The sequence below is a fragment of the Rhincodon typus genome, chromosome 31 (genome assembly GCF_021869965.1).
Source record: "Rhincodon typus isolate 14 chromosome 31, sRhiTyp1.1, whole genome shotgun sequence".
Taxonomy (NCBI): domain Eukaryota; kingdom Metazoa; phylum Chordata; class Chondrichthyes; order Orectolobiformes; family Rhincodontidae; genus Rhincodon; species Rhincodon typus.
Genome location: NC_063362.1, coordinates 15,795,618 through 15,814,278, shown reverse-complemented (window position 1 = coordinate 15,814,278; position 18,661 = coordinate 15,795,618). Strand labels below are relative to the sequence as shown.

The following is an 18,661-nucleotide window of genomic DNA, read 5'->3' as shown; positions in this document are numbered from 1 at the left end:
TGACACGGGAAATCCTGGCCGTCCGCCGACAGGGTCATGTCGAAGAACTTGCCCTCCGCCCGCAGCTCGTTGATGCCCTGCAGGATGTTGAGGGCGTGATCGGGGTCGGAGAAAGGCAACACCGAGGTCTGAGTCAACGTGCTAGGCCTGTCCATCCTTCTGATCGCTGAGAGAGCAAAGCATCTGTAACCAGAGAGAGCGAGAAGATTATTGAGGCATGAGCTGGCCCTTCTGCAGCTTTATAGCACAGAGCCGGTCACACAGCGGGTCATGTATACCAGGAGAGGAGCCAGGTGCAGCCTGCAAATCATCTTGACATTTACTTTCAATGGATTGAAACTTGGCTGCATTGCAGCCTCTCAACAACCCTGTACGCCCAGCTCAGTCACAATACGAGCTCATTCTCGTACACTCCCCACCAGGGAAGGAATGCACTTGTGTGAAGTATAAACACTTGTCTAAGTATAAACATCACAGATCTGTTGGAGTGAATGGCAATGCTGTAAAATCTATGTAGCTCTTCCTGATAAGTGTGTCCCTCTAGGCTCAGTAGATCACACTCTTGCCCTTGGAGCGGTGGATTCCAGTCTCACTCCAGAGACTCAAGCACATAGGCTGACAGTATTGAAGAGAGGCCTCATTTGCTCTCTCAGTTGGATGTAAAACGTCCTCTGGCACAGTTTCAAAGTACAAAAGGCAAATAAACCCCTTTGACTCCAAGAGCAAATCAGAAACTGGGAATTTTGCAGCAAGTAACTTACCTCCTGAGTCTCCAAAGCCTGATAGTGTCAAAGGGTACAAGCCAGGAGTATGATGGAATACTCTCCACTTGACAGGATGACTGCAGCTCCAACAACACAAGAAACTCAACACCATCCAAGACAAAGCCATCTACTTTTTAACATTCCCTCCACTGCGAATGCACAGTAGCAGTAGTGTGTACTAAATGTAAGGTGCACTGCAACAACTCATCCAGGTTCCTTAGGCAGCATCTTCCAAACCCACAACTTCTACCACCAAGAACGCCATGGGCAGTAGATACATGGGAACACAAACATCTGCAGGTTCCCCTGCAAATCACCCACTGACCTGACTCAACTATCAATGGATTAAAATCCTGGAACTCCCTTCCTAACAGCAATGCGGTATACCCACACCGCGCGGACTATAGTAGTTTAAGATGACCGTTCACCACCACCTTTTGAGGGCGATTAGTAATGGGCAACAAAATGCTGGCCCAACTGGTGACCGTCACATCAGCAACAGGACAAAAGCATCTTAGCCAATATTTAATAAGTCAACCAACGTTAGAAACAAAAAGAAACCTGGTCATTATCACTGCTGTTCATGGGAACTTTCTGCACATTAAAACAGTAGCTTCATTACGTGCAAAGCTCTCTGAGATATCCTGCAGTTTGGAAATACACAAATGCAAAACTTTCTTTTTGACATTGTTCATTATCCAACAAGACTCTATTAAAAGGGAACAAACACTCTCCGTGCAAGCACAAACAGCTCAGTCATACAGACACAGTCATTGTACAAACTTGTGTTAATTCTTCCTTCCTCTCCACCTTCTTTGCTTAAGACCTGGCGAATTCGAACAGTGTCACAAGATCTTTTAAATCAAGGCTCTGCCTTCCTGTTCCAATAGATTTCAAAAGTTCATTCCAAAAGACACCTCCAGCACAGCATTCCCTCAATGCTAATGCTCTAGTACAATATTATGTTCAAAACATGGGAGCTGAATGTGAGCCAGAAATCTATGGAGCAGCACTTGTGGAAGAAAAGCAGGGTCAACATTTTGGATCTAGTGACCCTTCTTTCTCTCCACAGATACTGCTAGATCTGCTGAATTTCTCCAGCTATTTCTGTTTTTACTTCAGAATTGCAGCGTCCCTAGTTCTTTGTCTTTTGTTTAATGGAATAATCCCACTCCCCCTATTAAAGTCAGAATTCTACATATATTAAATCACTTTTTAGCTCTTCTAGTGGATATAACCCGTTTTTCATACCTCTCTTCATCACTATAATTTCCAACCGTGAACTTGGCTTCATCCTGGAGAATACACTTTCTATGGTCTGAATGTCTACTTTACTCTGGCAATGTACATAATTAATGTTTGCAATCTAACCATGAACACTATAAATTTCAGTCTCAGTGGTGAAATACTGAAACATTGGCAAGCAATTTTAAAACACTGACTAAAAGATTTTATTCTTTGGCAGAGCCCCTGTATTCTGTGAATTTCCAATCTCAACTAAGTGCCAGAGTAGGCAAGTACCAGGTCTGCATTTGCCTTATCAGGGGGCAGAAAATGATCAAGTGCAAAGTAGTGAATATCTGCAGCCACAGGTGAAATACAGAGTGCAAAATGAGAGAGAATAGTTGGATCCCAATCATCACAAAGCAGAACTTCTGGGCCTACAAGAGGTGATTTTGTAAATTTATTTCATTATGACACAATAGCTCTAAAATGCTGCAGCTCTGATGCTTGCATAAAGATTAATTAGGTTTGGATTCCAGTTCTACACCAAATCAGGATAAAGTCACATGGGAAGGGAGGTACAACTATTCTGATCACCTGTCGGCCGTGAAGAGTTGTTACTGGATCTGATTACTATCTAGTGCCCCTGTGGACAATGGGTGAGGAGAAGTAATGGTCTATCTCCATAATTGTATAGGCTACGATTCCTTGTGCGAGGGGCTAAACGGTGCTGATACTTTGCTTGAATATGGTTCATGGCATTTGAGACTTTCAGAGAATGTAGAAGTACAAGATAATAGTCATCTGGATCAAACTGGCATTTTTTTTGTCCCCCTTTTAAATGGCATTTGAACTCATTCAGATCTTTTCCTTGGCAACAAACCTGATAGATCTCATCTACAGAACATTTAATTAGGATTTCCTCGTAGCTATATTTATGCACACACATAAACCAAAAGAGTGGAAGGGCACATATCCAGTCACAGCGCGCAGGCCTCAGGTAGCCATGAGTCATCCTGCTGTCACCAGGAATTTGGTTTCATACAGGGGAAAAAAAACAAGTTATAAACACATCAAATAACTCACTGCAGATCCCCCTCTCAGAAATAACTTGTACACTCACTTTATCAGGACTAGCCTGACATCAGGGCACAAATGATATACTAAGATAGGTAACTACAGCTTTAATCAGAGGTAAGTTTAAGACAGAAGCAGCAAACCGTGTGGAGGGAAATCTGGAGCTCAAGATCCAGGCAGCTCAAGGTATGGCCACCAACAGTAGAGCAATTAAAACCAGCATGATGTGGAGGGCAGGGGTTGTTCAAGATTACGAAAGTTAGGGAAGGGCGAGGACATGCAGGGATTAGACTGTAACTTCAGTGAGTAAATACAATACAGAGGAGAAAATAAAAGAGGCGTGCAGGCTAGGAGAGCCTTTATTCGGCTGCCAAGTTAACCCATGTCCTACGGATCTAAAATGCAATTTGTTTACTCTTTACAGCTTGTCTACTCAGCCTATTTGCGGCATCTTCAAGAATTTATAATCAAAGATATACTTGTGAACTGTATTCTCTGTTGCAATGAGAAGCCTGAGATAATCTCAGCATACATTGACACCTTCAGTCTAAAGGCAACAAACAACTGAAAACATTTCAGACATACAACATAAATTAGTTGCTGAACTAGGCATATGAGAGTAAAATGGAATTCCAAGTGATGGTTTCAACCTTGACACCTTATCCGGTATCCTAGTGATAGAAATGCCACAATAACACTTAGTTGACCAGTGTGTCACTTTATCAATAATAAAATGGGCATTGAGAATTCTTTAAGAAGGGAACGTAGTGAGTGGAATTGAGACAAAGTGAAGCTATATTTCATGCAGGCCCATTTTACATTGGAACATAGGACCAGGAGTAGGCCATTCAGCCCCTTGAGCATGTCCTGCCATTCAAAGAGATCATGGCTGATTTGTGGCCCAACTCCATATCCCTGCCTTCAACCCATATACTTTAATACTTGTGCTTAATAAAAAAAATCTCTCAGATTTAAAATTCACAACTGATCCTGCATCAACTGCCCTTGTGGAAGAGAGTACCAAACATCTACCACCCTTTCTGTGTAGAAGTGCTTCGAAACATCTCTCCTGAATGGTCTGGCCCTAATTCTCAGACTATGCAAGCTGGCGCTAGAATCTCCAATTAGTGGAAATAGTTTCTTTATCAACCCTGTCCTTTACTGTTAATATCTTGAAGGTTTCAATCAGATCACCCCTTAACCTTCTAAATTTTAGAGAAAGTAAGCCTAATTTGTATAATCAGTACATCGGATTTTAGTTACTTCACTGTTGGCAGCTATAGTTTCAGCTATGTCCCTAGCTCTGTAATTTCCTTTCTAACTTGGAGGATTGAGAGTCTTTGGAACTCTTTGCCACAGAGAGCTCTGGAAGCACAGTCCTTGTGCATATTTAAGGCTGAGAGAGATAGATTCTTGATCAGTGGGGGAACCAAAGTTACAGGAAAAGGGCAGGAAAGTAGACAGGTGGAATGTCAGATCAGCCATGATCCTAATGAATGGCAGAGCAGGCTCAAGGAGCCAAGCAGTCTATTCCTGCTCCTGTTTCTTATGTTAAGAAAGTTGTTAAAACTTTCCACCTGTCCAAATAGCTGACAAGGTTTCTACAAATCAAGTTGATTTTTTAAATATTATGCTAAAAGTGCTATGTAAATTGTCTCTGCTGTGTTCCCAAGCTACCTAATATAAATAGCACAAGTACAAAAACATCAAACTATTGTCCCACATAATGTTGCTTTTGTTCCAAATCAGAAAATGTTCCTCCAAAATCTAGAATTCTGTGATTCTATGAAATCTGTTGAAGTTATCATGCAAATTCCTGCCACGAGAAGGTGCCACAACAAATTAACATGTCATAGTACCACAATTATCCATACAGTCATAGAGTTGTACAAACAGAAACAAACCCTTCGGTTCAACTTGTCCATGCCGACCAGATATCCTAAATTAATCTAGTCCCATTTGCCAGCATTTGGACCATATCCCTTTCAACCCTTCCTATTCATATGCCCATCCAGATGCCTTTTATGCTGCATCTCTATAAAACCCTGGTTAGACCACACTTGGTTGCCTCATTATAGGAAGGATGTGGAAGCTTTAGAGAGGGTGCAGAGGAGATTTACCAGGATGCTGCCTGGAATGGAGGGCAAGTCTTATGAGGAAGGGTTGAGGGAGCTAGGGCTTTTCTCATTGGAGTGAAGAAGGATGAGAGGTGACTTGATAGAGGTGTACAAGGTGATGAGAGGCATAGATAGAGTGGATAGCCAGAGACTTTTTCCCAGAGCGGAAATTACTATTATGAGGGAGCATAATTTTAAGGTGATTGGAGGAAGGTATAGTGGAGATGTCAGAGGTAGGTTCTTTACACAGAGAGTGGTGGGTGCATGGAATAGGATTCTGGCGGTGGTAGTGGAGTCAGATACATTAGGGACATTCAAGCAACTCTTGGATAGGCACATGATGATAGTAAAATGTAGGGTATGCAGGGTAGTTTGATCTTAGAGTAGGATAATAGGTCGGCACAACATCGTGGGCCAAAGGGCCTGTGCTATGTTGTACTGTTCTATGTTCTAAACGTTGTATTGTACCAGCCTCCACCACTTCCTCTGGCAGCTCATTCCATACATACACCACCCTCTGCGTGAAAAAGGTTCCCCTTCAGGTCCCTTTTAAATCTTTCCCCTCTCACCTAAAATCTCTGCTTCTACTTTTGGACTCCCCCTTCCCTGGGAAAGAGACCGTGACTATTTACTATATCCATGCCCCTCATGATTTTATGAACCTCTATAAGGCAATACCTCAGCCTTTGACCCTGAAAGCCCCAGCCTATTCAGCCTCTCCCCATAGCTCAAACCCTCCAAGCCTGGCAACATCCTTGTAAATCTTTCCTGAACCCTTTGCAGTTTCATAACATCCTTCCTATAGCAGGGAGATCAGAATTGCACACAGTATTCGAAAAGTGGCCTAATCAATGTTCTGTACAGCCACAACATAACATCCCAACTCCTATACTCAATGCATTGACCAGTTGAGGTAAACTGTACCAAGCGCCTTCTTCACTACCCTGTCAACCTGAATCTCCACCTTCAAAGAACTTTGAACTTGCACCCCTAGGTCTCTGTTTGGCAACACACCCCAAGACCCTACCATTAAGTGTACAAGTCCAGCCCTGATTTGCCTTACCAAAATGCAACACCTCACATTTATCTAAATTAAACTCCATCTGCCACTCATTGGTCCATCTGATCAAGGGCCTGTTGTACTCTGGGATGACCCTTTTCTGTCCAAAACACCGCCAATTTTGGTGTCATCTGCAAATTACCATTCTTCCTTTATTCACATCCAAATCATTTATGTAAATCAATCTTTGTGGCACACCATTGGTCACAGGCCTCCAATCCAAAAAACAACCCTCCACCACCACCCTGTGTCTCCTACCCAGTTGAACAATGCCATGTACGAGGTCACAGTGCCATCTATTGCTGGAAGCCTTTAACCACATCAGTAAATACCTGCAATTCAGTGCTTCTAAGCGGCATGTTCCAGCACTACAGCAAATGACATGCCATTCACAATAGAATTTTCTTAAAAACAGAAAGCGCTGGAGAAACTCAGCAGGTCTAGCTGCATTTGTAGATAAAAACACAATTAACATTTCGAGTCCAGTAACCCTTCATCAGAACTGAAAATAGCTGGAAGAAGGTGATATTTATGCTGATGGAGTGGGTATGGGGGCATGTGACTAGAGTACATGGAGATGAGGCCCAAAGTGAGAGAGAAAAAGCGAAACAAAGAGATTGCTGATAATTAGGCAAGAGACAGATAAATGCTAGGTAGAGTGCTGATGAGAAGTGTAAATAGTTGAAAATGGGTTGGCTGTGCTGGGAACAATCCATACAAGACAGGACCTAGAGTGTGGGGGAAGAGTAGCAAACCTAAAGGAAGATGCTCACATTCTGAAACTGTTAAACTCAATAATGAGTCCTGCATGCTGTAAGGCACCTCGGCAGAAGATGAGGTGTTGTATTTCGAGCCTGCATTGAGCCTCACCGGAGCACTGATGCAAACCTGAGACAGAAATGTTGGCATGGCAACACAGTGGCATGTAGAAGTGGCAAACAACTGGAAGGTCAGGGTAATTTTCTTCTGGGTTTATAAAAGGCCCTTCACAAGCTTACAAGACAAATAAATAAAAAGAGGAATGCTATTCAATCCAGATATTGTTTATCCACAGAGAGACTAAAATCCCACAACATCAAACTATTTGCTGTATTTGGGACCTTGCTCTGTGCACAAATCAGAGTCATAGAGTTATATTGCACAGAAACAGACCTTTCAGTCCAACTCATCCATGCTGCCCAGATATCCTAAATAAATCTTATCCTATTTGCCAGCATTTGGCCCATATCCCTCTAAACCCTTCCTATTCATATACCCATCCAGATGCCTTTTCAATAAAAATTTTTCTGAAGAAGGGTCTAGGCCTGAAACGTCAGCTTTCCTGCTCTGCTGATGCTGCTTGACCTACTGTGTTCATCCAGCTTTACACCTTGTTATCTTAAATATTGTAGCTGCCTCCACCACCTCCTCTGGCAGCTCATTTCATACACGCACCGCCCTCTGCGTAAAAAAGTTGCCACTCAGGTCCCTTTTAAATCTTTCCCCTCTCAACTTAAACCTATGCCCTCTAGTTTTGGACTCCATGGGAAAAAGACCTTGGCTATTTCACCCTATACATGTCCCTCATCATTTTTATAAACCTCTACAAAGCTCACTCCTCAGCCTCCAACACTCCAAGGAAAAAAATTCCCAGCTTATTAAGCTTCTCTCCATAGCTCAAAACTCCAATCCTGGCAACATCCTTGTAAATCTTTTCTAGGATATGTGGAACAGTCCCTTTTCTGCTGTTACACCGGCACCATCCCTCACCTGTTCCTCCATTACATTGATGACTGTATCGGCACTGCCTTGTGCTCCCATGAGGAGCTTTAACAGTTCATCAATTTTTCTAACACCTTTCACCTCAACCTCAAATTCACCTGGACTATCTCCAATACCTCCCTCTCCTTCCTGGACCTCTCTGTCTCCATCTCTAGTAACTAGCCCCAGCCCCACCCATCCTCCCTCTATTTATTTCCCAGCTCCCTTCCCGTTCTCCAGATCTGAAGAAGGATCCCAACCCGAAATGTCGACTTTCCTGCTCCTCTGATGTTGCCTGACGTGCAGCATTCCTCCAACTCTACACTGTGTTGACTCTGACTCCAGCATCTGTAGTTCTTGCTATCCCCAAATTTCACAACATCTTTCCTATGGCAGGGTGACCACAATTGAATGTAGTATTCTAAAAGTGGTCTCACCAATGTGCTGGACAGCTGCACCATGGCGTTCCAACTCCTATACTCAATGTACTGACCAATGAAGGCAAGTGTACCAAATGCCTTCTTCACCACCCTATCAACCTGCAACTCCACATTCTCTTTACTTGACAACACTCCCCATGGTCCTACCATTAAGTGTATAAGTCCTGCACTGGTTTACCTAACCAAAATACAACACTTCACATTTATCTATATTAAACTCCATCTGCCACACCTTGGCCCATTGGCCAGCATTTTTCATTATAGCATTATATTATTGGCTGTAAAACACTATATGACTGTGTGAGGTTGTGAAAGGCACTATATAAAAATGCAAGTTCTTGCTTTTATATGTCACAGAATTGCAGAAGGAGGCCATGTGGCCCATCATGTCCATGAACTATTTCAATGCTATTACCTCAACTACTGTAATCAAAGCCGATTTCCAGAAAAGGTGATTGATTCTTTTTAAGACAAAATTTCCTGACATCAGTTCTCCATTTACCACTGATGAGCTTGATCCCTTGTCATACTGTCCCGCTTCCTCACTTTCTCCAATGTTCCTGTACATTGATACATTTTAAGGCTATGAAGCTCTTTTCACAGAATGGATGAAATATAAAACTCTGCTGCTGCTGCTGTTGCTGTTGCTATCCTACCCAAATCCCATAAACAATTGCCTGTGGAGAGTAAGAGGCCATCAGTAACACTTTAATGGAAAAGAGAGAGTTACACAAAAAACACACAAATTGCTTTGCCTTCTCCACAATGAAACCATACTGTTAGTTGACATCTAACTTGTTCATTCCAATAAGGTCAAATGAAATAACAGCACAGTGGTAAGCTCTTTTACTATATTATCCATTACTTGCAAAGGCTATTATAAAATCGACAAACTGGATGTGGCATATTGCAGCTAACGAGTGCAGATCAACATTCAACACAAGATCACATCTCTGGTTTGAGCACAAGATTTATCTCAGAACATTATTTTATTTTCAAACAAAGAATGCCAGCATTGAAGGTCTGGTAGTTTTATTACTAAGCTACTTCAGAGCTTGGAGTCATACAAATGTATACAAGGTAAAGATGGCAGTTTTTGTAACAGAACATTAAGGAACCAGATGAGGTTGTGTGTCAATCTGGCAGCTTTATGACACTTTTACTGAGGCTAATTGTGTCATTTAAGAATTTAAAAAATTAAATTCAAATTATCAATGTACCTAACAGGATTTGAATTTACATTCCCTTAATTATTAGTTTATTCTGGATTCTGGATTATTAGTCCAGTTAGATAGCCACAAGACCACTACATCAATTCCTGATTTTCAGATGTGACACTAAGGAAAACATAATGTTAAACACCCCATTCCCATCGCAATGCTTCTCCCTAATAGCTGGTTAGAACACAATCAATACAATGGTGCACACAGGGCATGAAGACAGCAATCTAAAAAAAAGAGGAAAAGCTTTTAAATGCCAAAAATACACTCAGTATTTGTGAAGAGTACATACTCAAACATCTTGTTTATCCTCCATTATTGATCCTGTGTATGTTGCCAGCATTTTCTTCTACATGTATAACAGGGCTATTGTTAGCTTGGCTCAATGGGTAACACTTCCACCTCTGGGTCAGCAGCTTGTACAGTTTGATAACCCTTTCTCCACTTGCTAGGCTGACAGCCCATTGCAATATCAATGAGTATTGTAATGTCAGAGATACCAACCTTCTGATGAGACATTAAACAGAGATCTCCATCTTCCCCTTGACTTGGATGTTAAAGAACCCCAAGCATTTTGGAGATTAGGCTTTCTCCCAGTATCATGGCCACATTCTTCTAAATCACCACCATAACAAATTAGCCATTCATTGCCATTGCTGGGAATGTGTTGACACAGAATTGGCATTTATCAAACAAGTCATCATGTTCCAGAAACCAATGAATTGTCGTACAAATGCTGGCAGAGTTTATGCCAATAGTGTAATCAACAGACTCAGCAAAACATTGCACTGGTGCTAAACAGGTGAAGTTATACGAAGTCTCCTTCCAAACTCCTAACCCAAATGTAAAATCTCCTGTGATTCAGGGCAACCTGTGTAATTGATCACAATCAATTCGCTATAGAAAATGTACAATACTCCACTCCATCATGACAAGGGAGTGTGATTGCCAGGAAATAAGCCATTCTTCAGATGACTGATTTAAAGCTCTTTTAAATTGCTTCAATCACTGCTTTGATCCACCTTTGGTACACAATACCTGTGACCATTTGGCAACTGAATTGACACAGTTACACCTGGTCTGCTGCAATTGATTACATTTACCAAATTTAAACTGAATTTAAAGAATTAGCAGCAGGAGAAAAAAAACAGGGCAGACTGGTCATTGCAGTTACATGTGATTAACATTAGGTTCACATTGGTGCCTGTGTGCTCGAGAGTCTGGACTCAGTAGGTGGAAACACACCATTTCAGCCTGGTGATGGACTATTTTGGGGAGGGTGGATGGATTTTTGAGCCAATGTTAAAGACTTTGGATACTCCAGTGTAAAATGTTTATAAGTGTAACACATTTCTGCTCAATCCTCCACTTTCTCTACTTCATTCTGCCAAGAATGTCTTGAACTCTTGAAGCATTCGTTTCTTATTCATACATGTTATGAGAGTATACTGGCATGAGATTGTGCTCTGATGCTGAAGGTCAGCAGCATCTGACAGAGATACTGGATTTTTACTAATATTGTTTCTATCCTGAGTCAACAGAAGACACTAGTTACATGGTCACTAACCCAAATCTTTCATTGCAAAATTATCCTTCTCTCCATATCACTCAGTCTAGGCTCCTCCTTTAATGACAAACTTACAAAAGAGCTGTGAATATGAGAGCAAAAAGATCACAACTCATTGCTAGGAGACTGGTCTGTAATCCAGACAGAGAATTCATTGCACCACATGGTGTCAGTTACAGGCCAGCTGGTCTCAGTGTGAAACTTCAACCCTTCTCTTCAACTCCACAATTCTTATGGCCAGTGCTGATCTGACCCTTCTTCTTTCTAATTTCTTTATATCTTATCCCCACTCTTTCTTCCCTGCATCCTTGCGGTACTAATACAGGACACCTCACAACCTCATTCCCTGAGACTACTGCAGAGCACTCACATCCCTCAGTCTCATTTCTCTTGCAATACTTTATGTTTAAAGATCCAAGTTCTGAATCACATGCTCACTACTCAATTTAGTGAAGGTGGCATTAGGTCAAACCACCAGTGAGAGACTCTTATCCCTTCTCCAAAGGGTGTCTGATGTTATTTAAGTGCACTCAGGCAGCACCTTCCACAGATATGACCCCAGTAGAGTCGGAATCCCATGCTCGAGATCCCTACTGGCCAGAGGCCTTCAGCATCGATCATCATTGGATCCCTCAAGATAGGTGAGTGGTGGGGTTTTCAGAGAGGGACAAGATTGGTTCTGAGCAAGCAAGCACACTTCTTCCTGATGTCAGGTCCCTCAATTGTGAACTAACTGCCCTTGAAAGGGGGTGCCCCTCACCCCACCACCTTGAGGTGCTGGGCAGCTACGGGAGATACACATGAATGATAGAATCATAGAATCCCTGCAGTGCAGGAGGCCATTTGACCCATCAAGTTCGCACCAACCCTCCAAAGAGCATCCCACCCAGATCGAGCTCCCTACCCTATGCCTGAAACCTCGCATTTATCACAGCCAATCTACTTAGCCTGCACGTCTTTGGACTGTGGGAGGAAACCAGAGCACCCAGCAGAAACCACACAGACACAAGGGAGAACATGCAAACTCCACACAGACAGTCACCCAAAGATGGAGTCAAACCTGGGTTCCTTGCACCATGAGGCAGCCGTGCTAATGACTAAACCACAGTGCCACCCATTTAGTGTTCAGGAGAATTCCTGATGTACCACTAAATCCTATAGAGCTCAGGGATAATGGCCCGTAAGTAATTCAATAATGAGCCTAATTATGAGCCATGTCAGGCAAATTCCCAAACCCCGACTAAAACGTGATCAGTTTTCTGACCCGAAGAAAATGGCCATGCATGGTCACGTCGGCCCATCTACCACTTTGTCTGCTCTGGCAGGCTCCATTAATTCACTGTGCTGGTCTTATTAAAATCAAAATTAATTCCACGGATATGGATGTTACTGACTAGGGCGATGTATGTTACCCTTTCCTCCTTGCTCTCTAGGAGGCAGTGAAAGGGTTTCTTCTTGAATTGGTGGAATATTGCTCAGTACCAAATTCTCATGATGCAATTACCCTCCATACTGTTGGTGAAACTGACAGCTTGCACTTTTCATTAAATAACCAACAGTGAAGGTCACTAACCAAGGGGAAATAAACACAGACATAAATAACTGATTTCATTCTGATTGACTGAAGAGTTCAGTGTGGGTCCGTCATTATAAAATTAATAACAGCACATTTCCTCTGATTTGCATAACACATGCCATCTGTGAGAAACCATCTTTGATACGAGAGGGGACAAGGATCAGGCTCAGAATTGCAAGCACAGTCAGTGAGTTTTCTACCCCAGTTTTAACGGAAACAGGTTTTTTGGCTTTGGGCTGTCCAGTTATTTACATGTACAACATTTCATTTTTGACCTGTGGTAATAGATTGACTGAAAACGGTAACTGCACTGCATCATCATTCTAGACAATACAGTCATTAGCTTATGCTGCAGGAGGGTGTGTGCACATAGATGCAAAACAGCTTAACGTAGGTCATGAAATATTTACAATGTATATGAGCTGAGCTCCTGTGGCATTGCTTAGAGATGTCTGATAGCTAGTGGTGAGCCTGCCCATCCTACTATTGGTCAAATCCAGTGAACTATAGCTGTCATGAGTGTCATACTCACTCACATCATTCAAGAATAGAGGATACTTGTAAACCTTGAAATTTCCAGGTTGCAGGTAAAGTTTTCTGCCTGTTTTATTTATTTTAGAAAGAGAACTGTTCTCACAAAACATACATCTTTAAAATTACTCAACATTGTTAAAGTTTGCAAACATTGAGTGTGTTTACCACATGTAAGTTAAGAGACTGGAGGTATTGTGGCTCTAGTTTTTCTATTACTGAAGAGTTTCCTTGGACATTACAAACAAATGGTTCTGTTGGTTTAAATTACACTCCACTGTTGCAAAGTTGGGTACAGTACTTGTGGATTGGGGGGGGGGAGGGGTTAGAATTTGGTGTGTGAAATGCTAGGGGAAAAGCATTGTGTGGTCCCTTAAAAGATCATGTGCTTTTGCTGTGCTTAGAGATTTAAAATGGATATCTGTGAGCAGCAGCTTGAAAGTTTGCAAGTACACAGACAGCACCCGAATTGAAACATTTGTATCAAAAGGCTGTATGCTTAGGAGGCCAAGCAGCAGTTTTTTTTTACCAAGACAACAGGTGTTTGAATTTAGTCAATCAATTTGAGCCAGGTACTTGGATACCAAAATCCTATTAAATTTAAGCCTGATGGTTTTGACAACATAGGACCAATCCCATTGTAAGAAATATTGATATGTTATCAAGAGTATAAAAAGAAGAGGGCAGTTGGACACAGACCCTGGAGCTAGCTGCCATCCACCAGAGCAAATGGCCCTCAGCTCTGAAGGGAGAATTGCTGGTTCTCACAGCCTCCTCTATGTCTTAGAGAAAGCACCATCTAAATACCAATGGTACCAATGGCACAACTAGTTAATATTCCTGACAGAACAATTGATGGACAAAGCACAGAACATTCCAGGGACACATAATCTGGCTGTAATTGAGAAACTAAATTCTCTTCTTTTATATACAAGTGGGACTTGTATTTATTGGAACAGCATACCATTAGAATCTTGCTTTATCCAGGAATAGTTATTACTTAGAAACGATTTATTTGGTTTTTAATAGTTTAGTCAATTTGTTCACTGTTAGAGTTAGATAAATAAATTGTTACTTGTTCATTTTAAAGTGAGTGTCAGGGATTTATTTTATTTAACCACTAGAAGTTGCTGAAAAGCATGTTACACCATTTTCACACTCCTTTTACAGATTATGGGGCGAGGTGCTCCTCTTTGGTGTTTCGGTTAGAGGGGGGTCAACCTCCACTTTATAATACCACAAAGTGACAAAAAAATTACAACAAACGATGACAATCATCCAAAATACAAACTTGTGGAAGATTTTTTAAACTCATGGAGTATTAGACTGAACAGTTATCCAGTGTTATCACTATATAGTTCATAAATCAGCTCTGGAGAAGAGCCATACCAGATTTTAAATGTTAACCTGATTTCTCTGAATAGATACTGACTGACTACTGAGTTTTTCCAGCATTCTGTTTCTTTCAGATTTCCAGTATCCACAGTATTTTGCTATTGTATACAGTAGTTCATAATTCATAATTCGTGTTTTAGAATATAACTTTTACTTTTAGGAATTTTTTTTTAAACAGTAGCAATTTGGGTTGTTTGATTGAGAAACTGGTAAAAACAACCCTTAAGTAAACACAACTCAAAGAAACTTGGAATTTGTTACACTTAAATAGTTGGGGCCATATTGACATGAAATTAACAGCTAGAAAGCCAACTGGAAAGATGACATTCACAGTTTTCCAGTAAAGGATAAGTTATTCATGTGGTCTTACAGAATTAAGAAAAGCTTTGGAAGTAAATAGATTGCATTTCTGCCTGGCAACAGGCAGAATGTGTCACACTGCAATTGAGATGGGTGGAGCTTAGTGAGATTCTTCTTTCTGAGTCAGCTCTGAGAAGTCAATTAGGTCATAGCTATTGGACATAGTTTGGCAAAGCAGCTAAGAGACTGTTAGCTTTTATTTTGTAGCTCATACCTCCTCGGAAATCAAGCAATAAAGCCAGATCTACATCTGAAGTACAGTAAACACTATATTTATATCCCAGCAATCTGTTCAGAGATGTGGAGATAGCAAGGTCTGTAGATGCTGGAAGTCATAATCGATAAAACGTGGAGCTGGAGGAGCACAGCAGGTCAGACAGCATCAGAGGAGCAGGGAAGTCAACATTTCCAGTCAGGGCTGGGGAGGGGGAAGGGAACTCAGCAATATATAGATGGAGGGAAGTGGGGCTGGGGGAAGGTAGGTTGGACGGTAACAGGTGGATGCAGGTACAGGGTTGTAGTAATTGGTCAATGAGAAGGGTGGGGTGGATAGGTGAGAAGGGAGATGGGCAGGTTGTGTCAGGGCAAGGAGGCAGTGATGAGAGGGAGGGCTGGACATGGGATGAGGCCAGGGTGGGGAGATTTAGAAACTGGTGAATTCTCTGTTGAGTCCATTGCATTGTAAGCTCCCGAGGCAGAATACAAGGTGTTGTTCCTCTAGTTTACATCTGACCTCATTGTGACAGTGGAGGAGGCCCAAGATGGACATGTTATCAAGGAAGTGGGAGGGGGAGGGGAGATGGCTGGCAACTGGAAGCTGGTGTTAATTGGAGTGTACAGAGTGCAGATGCTCTGCGAATCTGCACTTGGTCTCTCCGACATAAAAGAGACCACATTGGGAGTAAAGGATGCAGTAGACCAGCTTAGAACATGTAAAGATGAATTTCTGTCAGATTTGGAATGATTGTTTGGGGCCTTGGACGGAGGTGAGAGGGAAGGTGTAGCACTTCCTATGGTTGCAGGTAAAGGTGTCGGTTGTGGTGTAAGTGTTGGTACGGACTGTGGAACGGACAAGGGAGTCACAGAGTGAGCGGTCCCTATGGAAAACAGATGGGGTGGGGAAGGAAATATTTTTTTGGTGGTGGGGTCTGATTGCAGGTGGCAAAAATGGCAGAGGATTATGAATTGGATTTCGAGATTGATGGAGTGGTATGTATGGGCCAGGGGAACTCCATCCTTATTGTTGTTGGAGGGAGGGGGTTTGAGGGCAGAAGTGTAGGAAATGCAGGAGATGTGGTTGAGGACGTTATGAATCACGGGATAGGCGAAATTACAGTCCTTGAAGTAGGAGGACATCTGGGATACCTGGGAGTGGAACACTTCATCCCGGGAGCAGATGTGGCAGAGGCAGAGGAATTGGAAGTATGGGATCGCATTTTTGCAAGAGGGTGGGTGATAGGCGTAGTCAAGGTAGCTGTGGGAGTCGGTGGGTTTGAAATGGATGTCGGGGCTAAGTCAGTTACCAGAGATGGAGACGGAAAGGTCCAGGAAGGGGAGGGAGGCGTCGGGGATGGTCCAGGTGAATTTGAGGTTGGGGTGAAAGTTGTTGGTGAAGTGGACAAACTGTTCGAGCTCCTCAGGAGAGCACGAGGCAGAGCCGATAGTCCTCAATGTAGCCGAAGAAAAGCTGAGGGACGGTGCCAGTGTAACTGCAGAAGAGGGACTGTTCTACATATCCTACAAAGAAACAGACATAGCTTGGACACATGCGAGTGCCCATAGCCATCCCTTTAGTTTGTAGGAAGTGGGACAACGATAAGGAAAGAGTCCACTGGCCCACACATATCACCCCACCAATTACTAAATCTAATGCATCATCCTCTGCCATTTTTGCCACCTGCAATCAGACCCCATCCCTATCTGCTTTCCATAGGCACTGCTCACTCCGTGACCCCCTCATCTGCTCCACACTTCCCACCAACACTTCCACCACAACCAGCACCTTTCCCTGGAACCTGCCCCTACACCTCCCCTCTCACCTCCATCCAAGGCCCCAAACAAATCCAACCTTTACATCTTCTAACCTGGTCTACTGCATCTGTTGCTCCCAATATGGTTTCCTCTACATCGGAGAGACCAAGCGCAAACTCGGTGACAGATTCGCGGAGCATCTGACTTCTTTACACTCCAATTAACACCACCTTCCGGTTGTCAGCCATTTCAACTCCCCTTCCCAATTCCTTGGCGACATATCCACTGTCACAATGAGGTCAGATGTAAACTGTAGGAACACTTTATATTCTGCCTTGGGAGCTTACAATGCAATGAACTCAACAGAGAATTCACCAGTTTCTAAATCTCCCCATCCTGGCATCATCCCATGTCCAGGCCTCCCTCTCGTCCCCATCTCCTTGACCTGACACAGCACTGCCTGTCCATCTTCCTTCTCACCTATCCGCTCCACCCTTCCCACTGACCAATCTCCACAACCCCCTACCTGCATCCAGCTATCACCATCCCACTTACCTTCCCGCAGCCCCACCTCCCTCCATTTATTGCTGAGCTCCCTTCCCCCTCCCCAGTCCTGATGAAGGGTCCGACCCGAAACAGCGACTTTCATGCTCCGCTCCTCCAGCTCCACATTTTATCCACGCTGTTCAGAGATGTTACTGCTCATCTCTGGAGCAGGCGGGACTTGAACTCCCGTCTCTTGGCTCAAAGGAAGGGACACTACGACTGGATCTCAAGAACCTTCTTGTTCACGTTTGTAATGAATGACCCAAGAAAAAAACACATGAAATGTGTGAAGTGCTATCACAATTGAACTGTAGGTTACTGGAAGCAGCCCATTCGGCTCATAGTATGTGCTGGCTTTCCACCACAGTAATCCAAAGTGATCTATAATTCGAAGTTATCAATCACACTTTCACCCCATGGTCCTGACTTTTCTACCTCAAACATTCTCCAACTACCCGTTAACAGCGACATCTTGCAGTTACTTGATTTATTTAAATGTAGCAAAACGCATGTTTCAAGATTGCTTGCTTCAAAAGACTCAAAGCCTCCCGGTTTCCAACAGCCGCCCATGTAAATTGTCAAGGCTCTCCCACTCACTCGAAGTGACGGATGTGTATAAACCTACTCGTACTCGTCGATTACATTTCAGTCTATAATTCAGCTCCGAGTATTCTGCATATGCCCACTAACTGTACGCCTCGATTCCATTCCAGACTCTCTGCTGAGTCCGTTATTCTCCATATAAACCCCAGCACAATTCCATGTAACTGTCGAATAACGATGGAAAACAGAATAAAGATACGACTGCATTCAATTGCAAATCATTTTATCGTATTACAGGATTATAAACAAACTGCACAGAGAGTTGTAGTGTCTACTTTCATAAAGATCTGGTTAATTAAAATTTTAAATTAGTGGCCCGTTTGTGCCCGGGAGAGAATGACTACTGGTGACGTGGGCCCCACAGAGAACAGAAAAGCATCCGCCAACGTCCCCTTACACGCGCAGATAACCTCAAGACAGGCGCCCCATTGAAAATCTCTGAAATTGCAAAGGGAGGGTGCGACTCCCAA

The 18,661-nt window shown here is 42.8% G+C and overlaps 1 protein-coding gene across 3 annotated transcripts in view; it reads right to left on the bottom strand.

Annotated features, from left to right (window-relative positions):
• The window catches only part of klhl21 (kelch-like family member 21), a 129,562-nt gene that overhangs the window by 110,499 nt on the left and 402 nt on the right, over positions 1 to 18,661 (bottom strand). Inside the window, exons 1-2 of one of the 3 annotated variants that reach the window (XM_048615244.1) lie at positions 2,016 to 2,081; positions 1 to 183 (exon numbers count right to left, since the gene is read on the bottom strand). In XM_048615244.1, coding sequence (XP_048471201.1) covers positions 1 to 155 — 155 coding nt within the window. In that variant the 5' untranslated portion in view covers positions 156 to 183; positions 2,016 to 2,081. Of the gene's footprint in view, positions 184 to 278; positions 1,991 to 2,015; positions 2,082 to 18,661 lie in introns of those variants that run through there. The other 2 variants (XM_048615243.1, XM_048615242.1) reach the window with 2 other exon arrangements.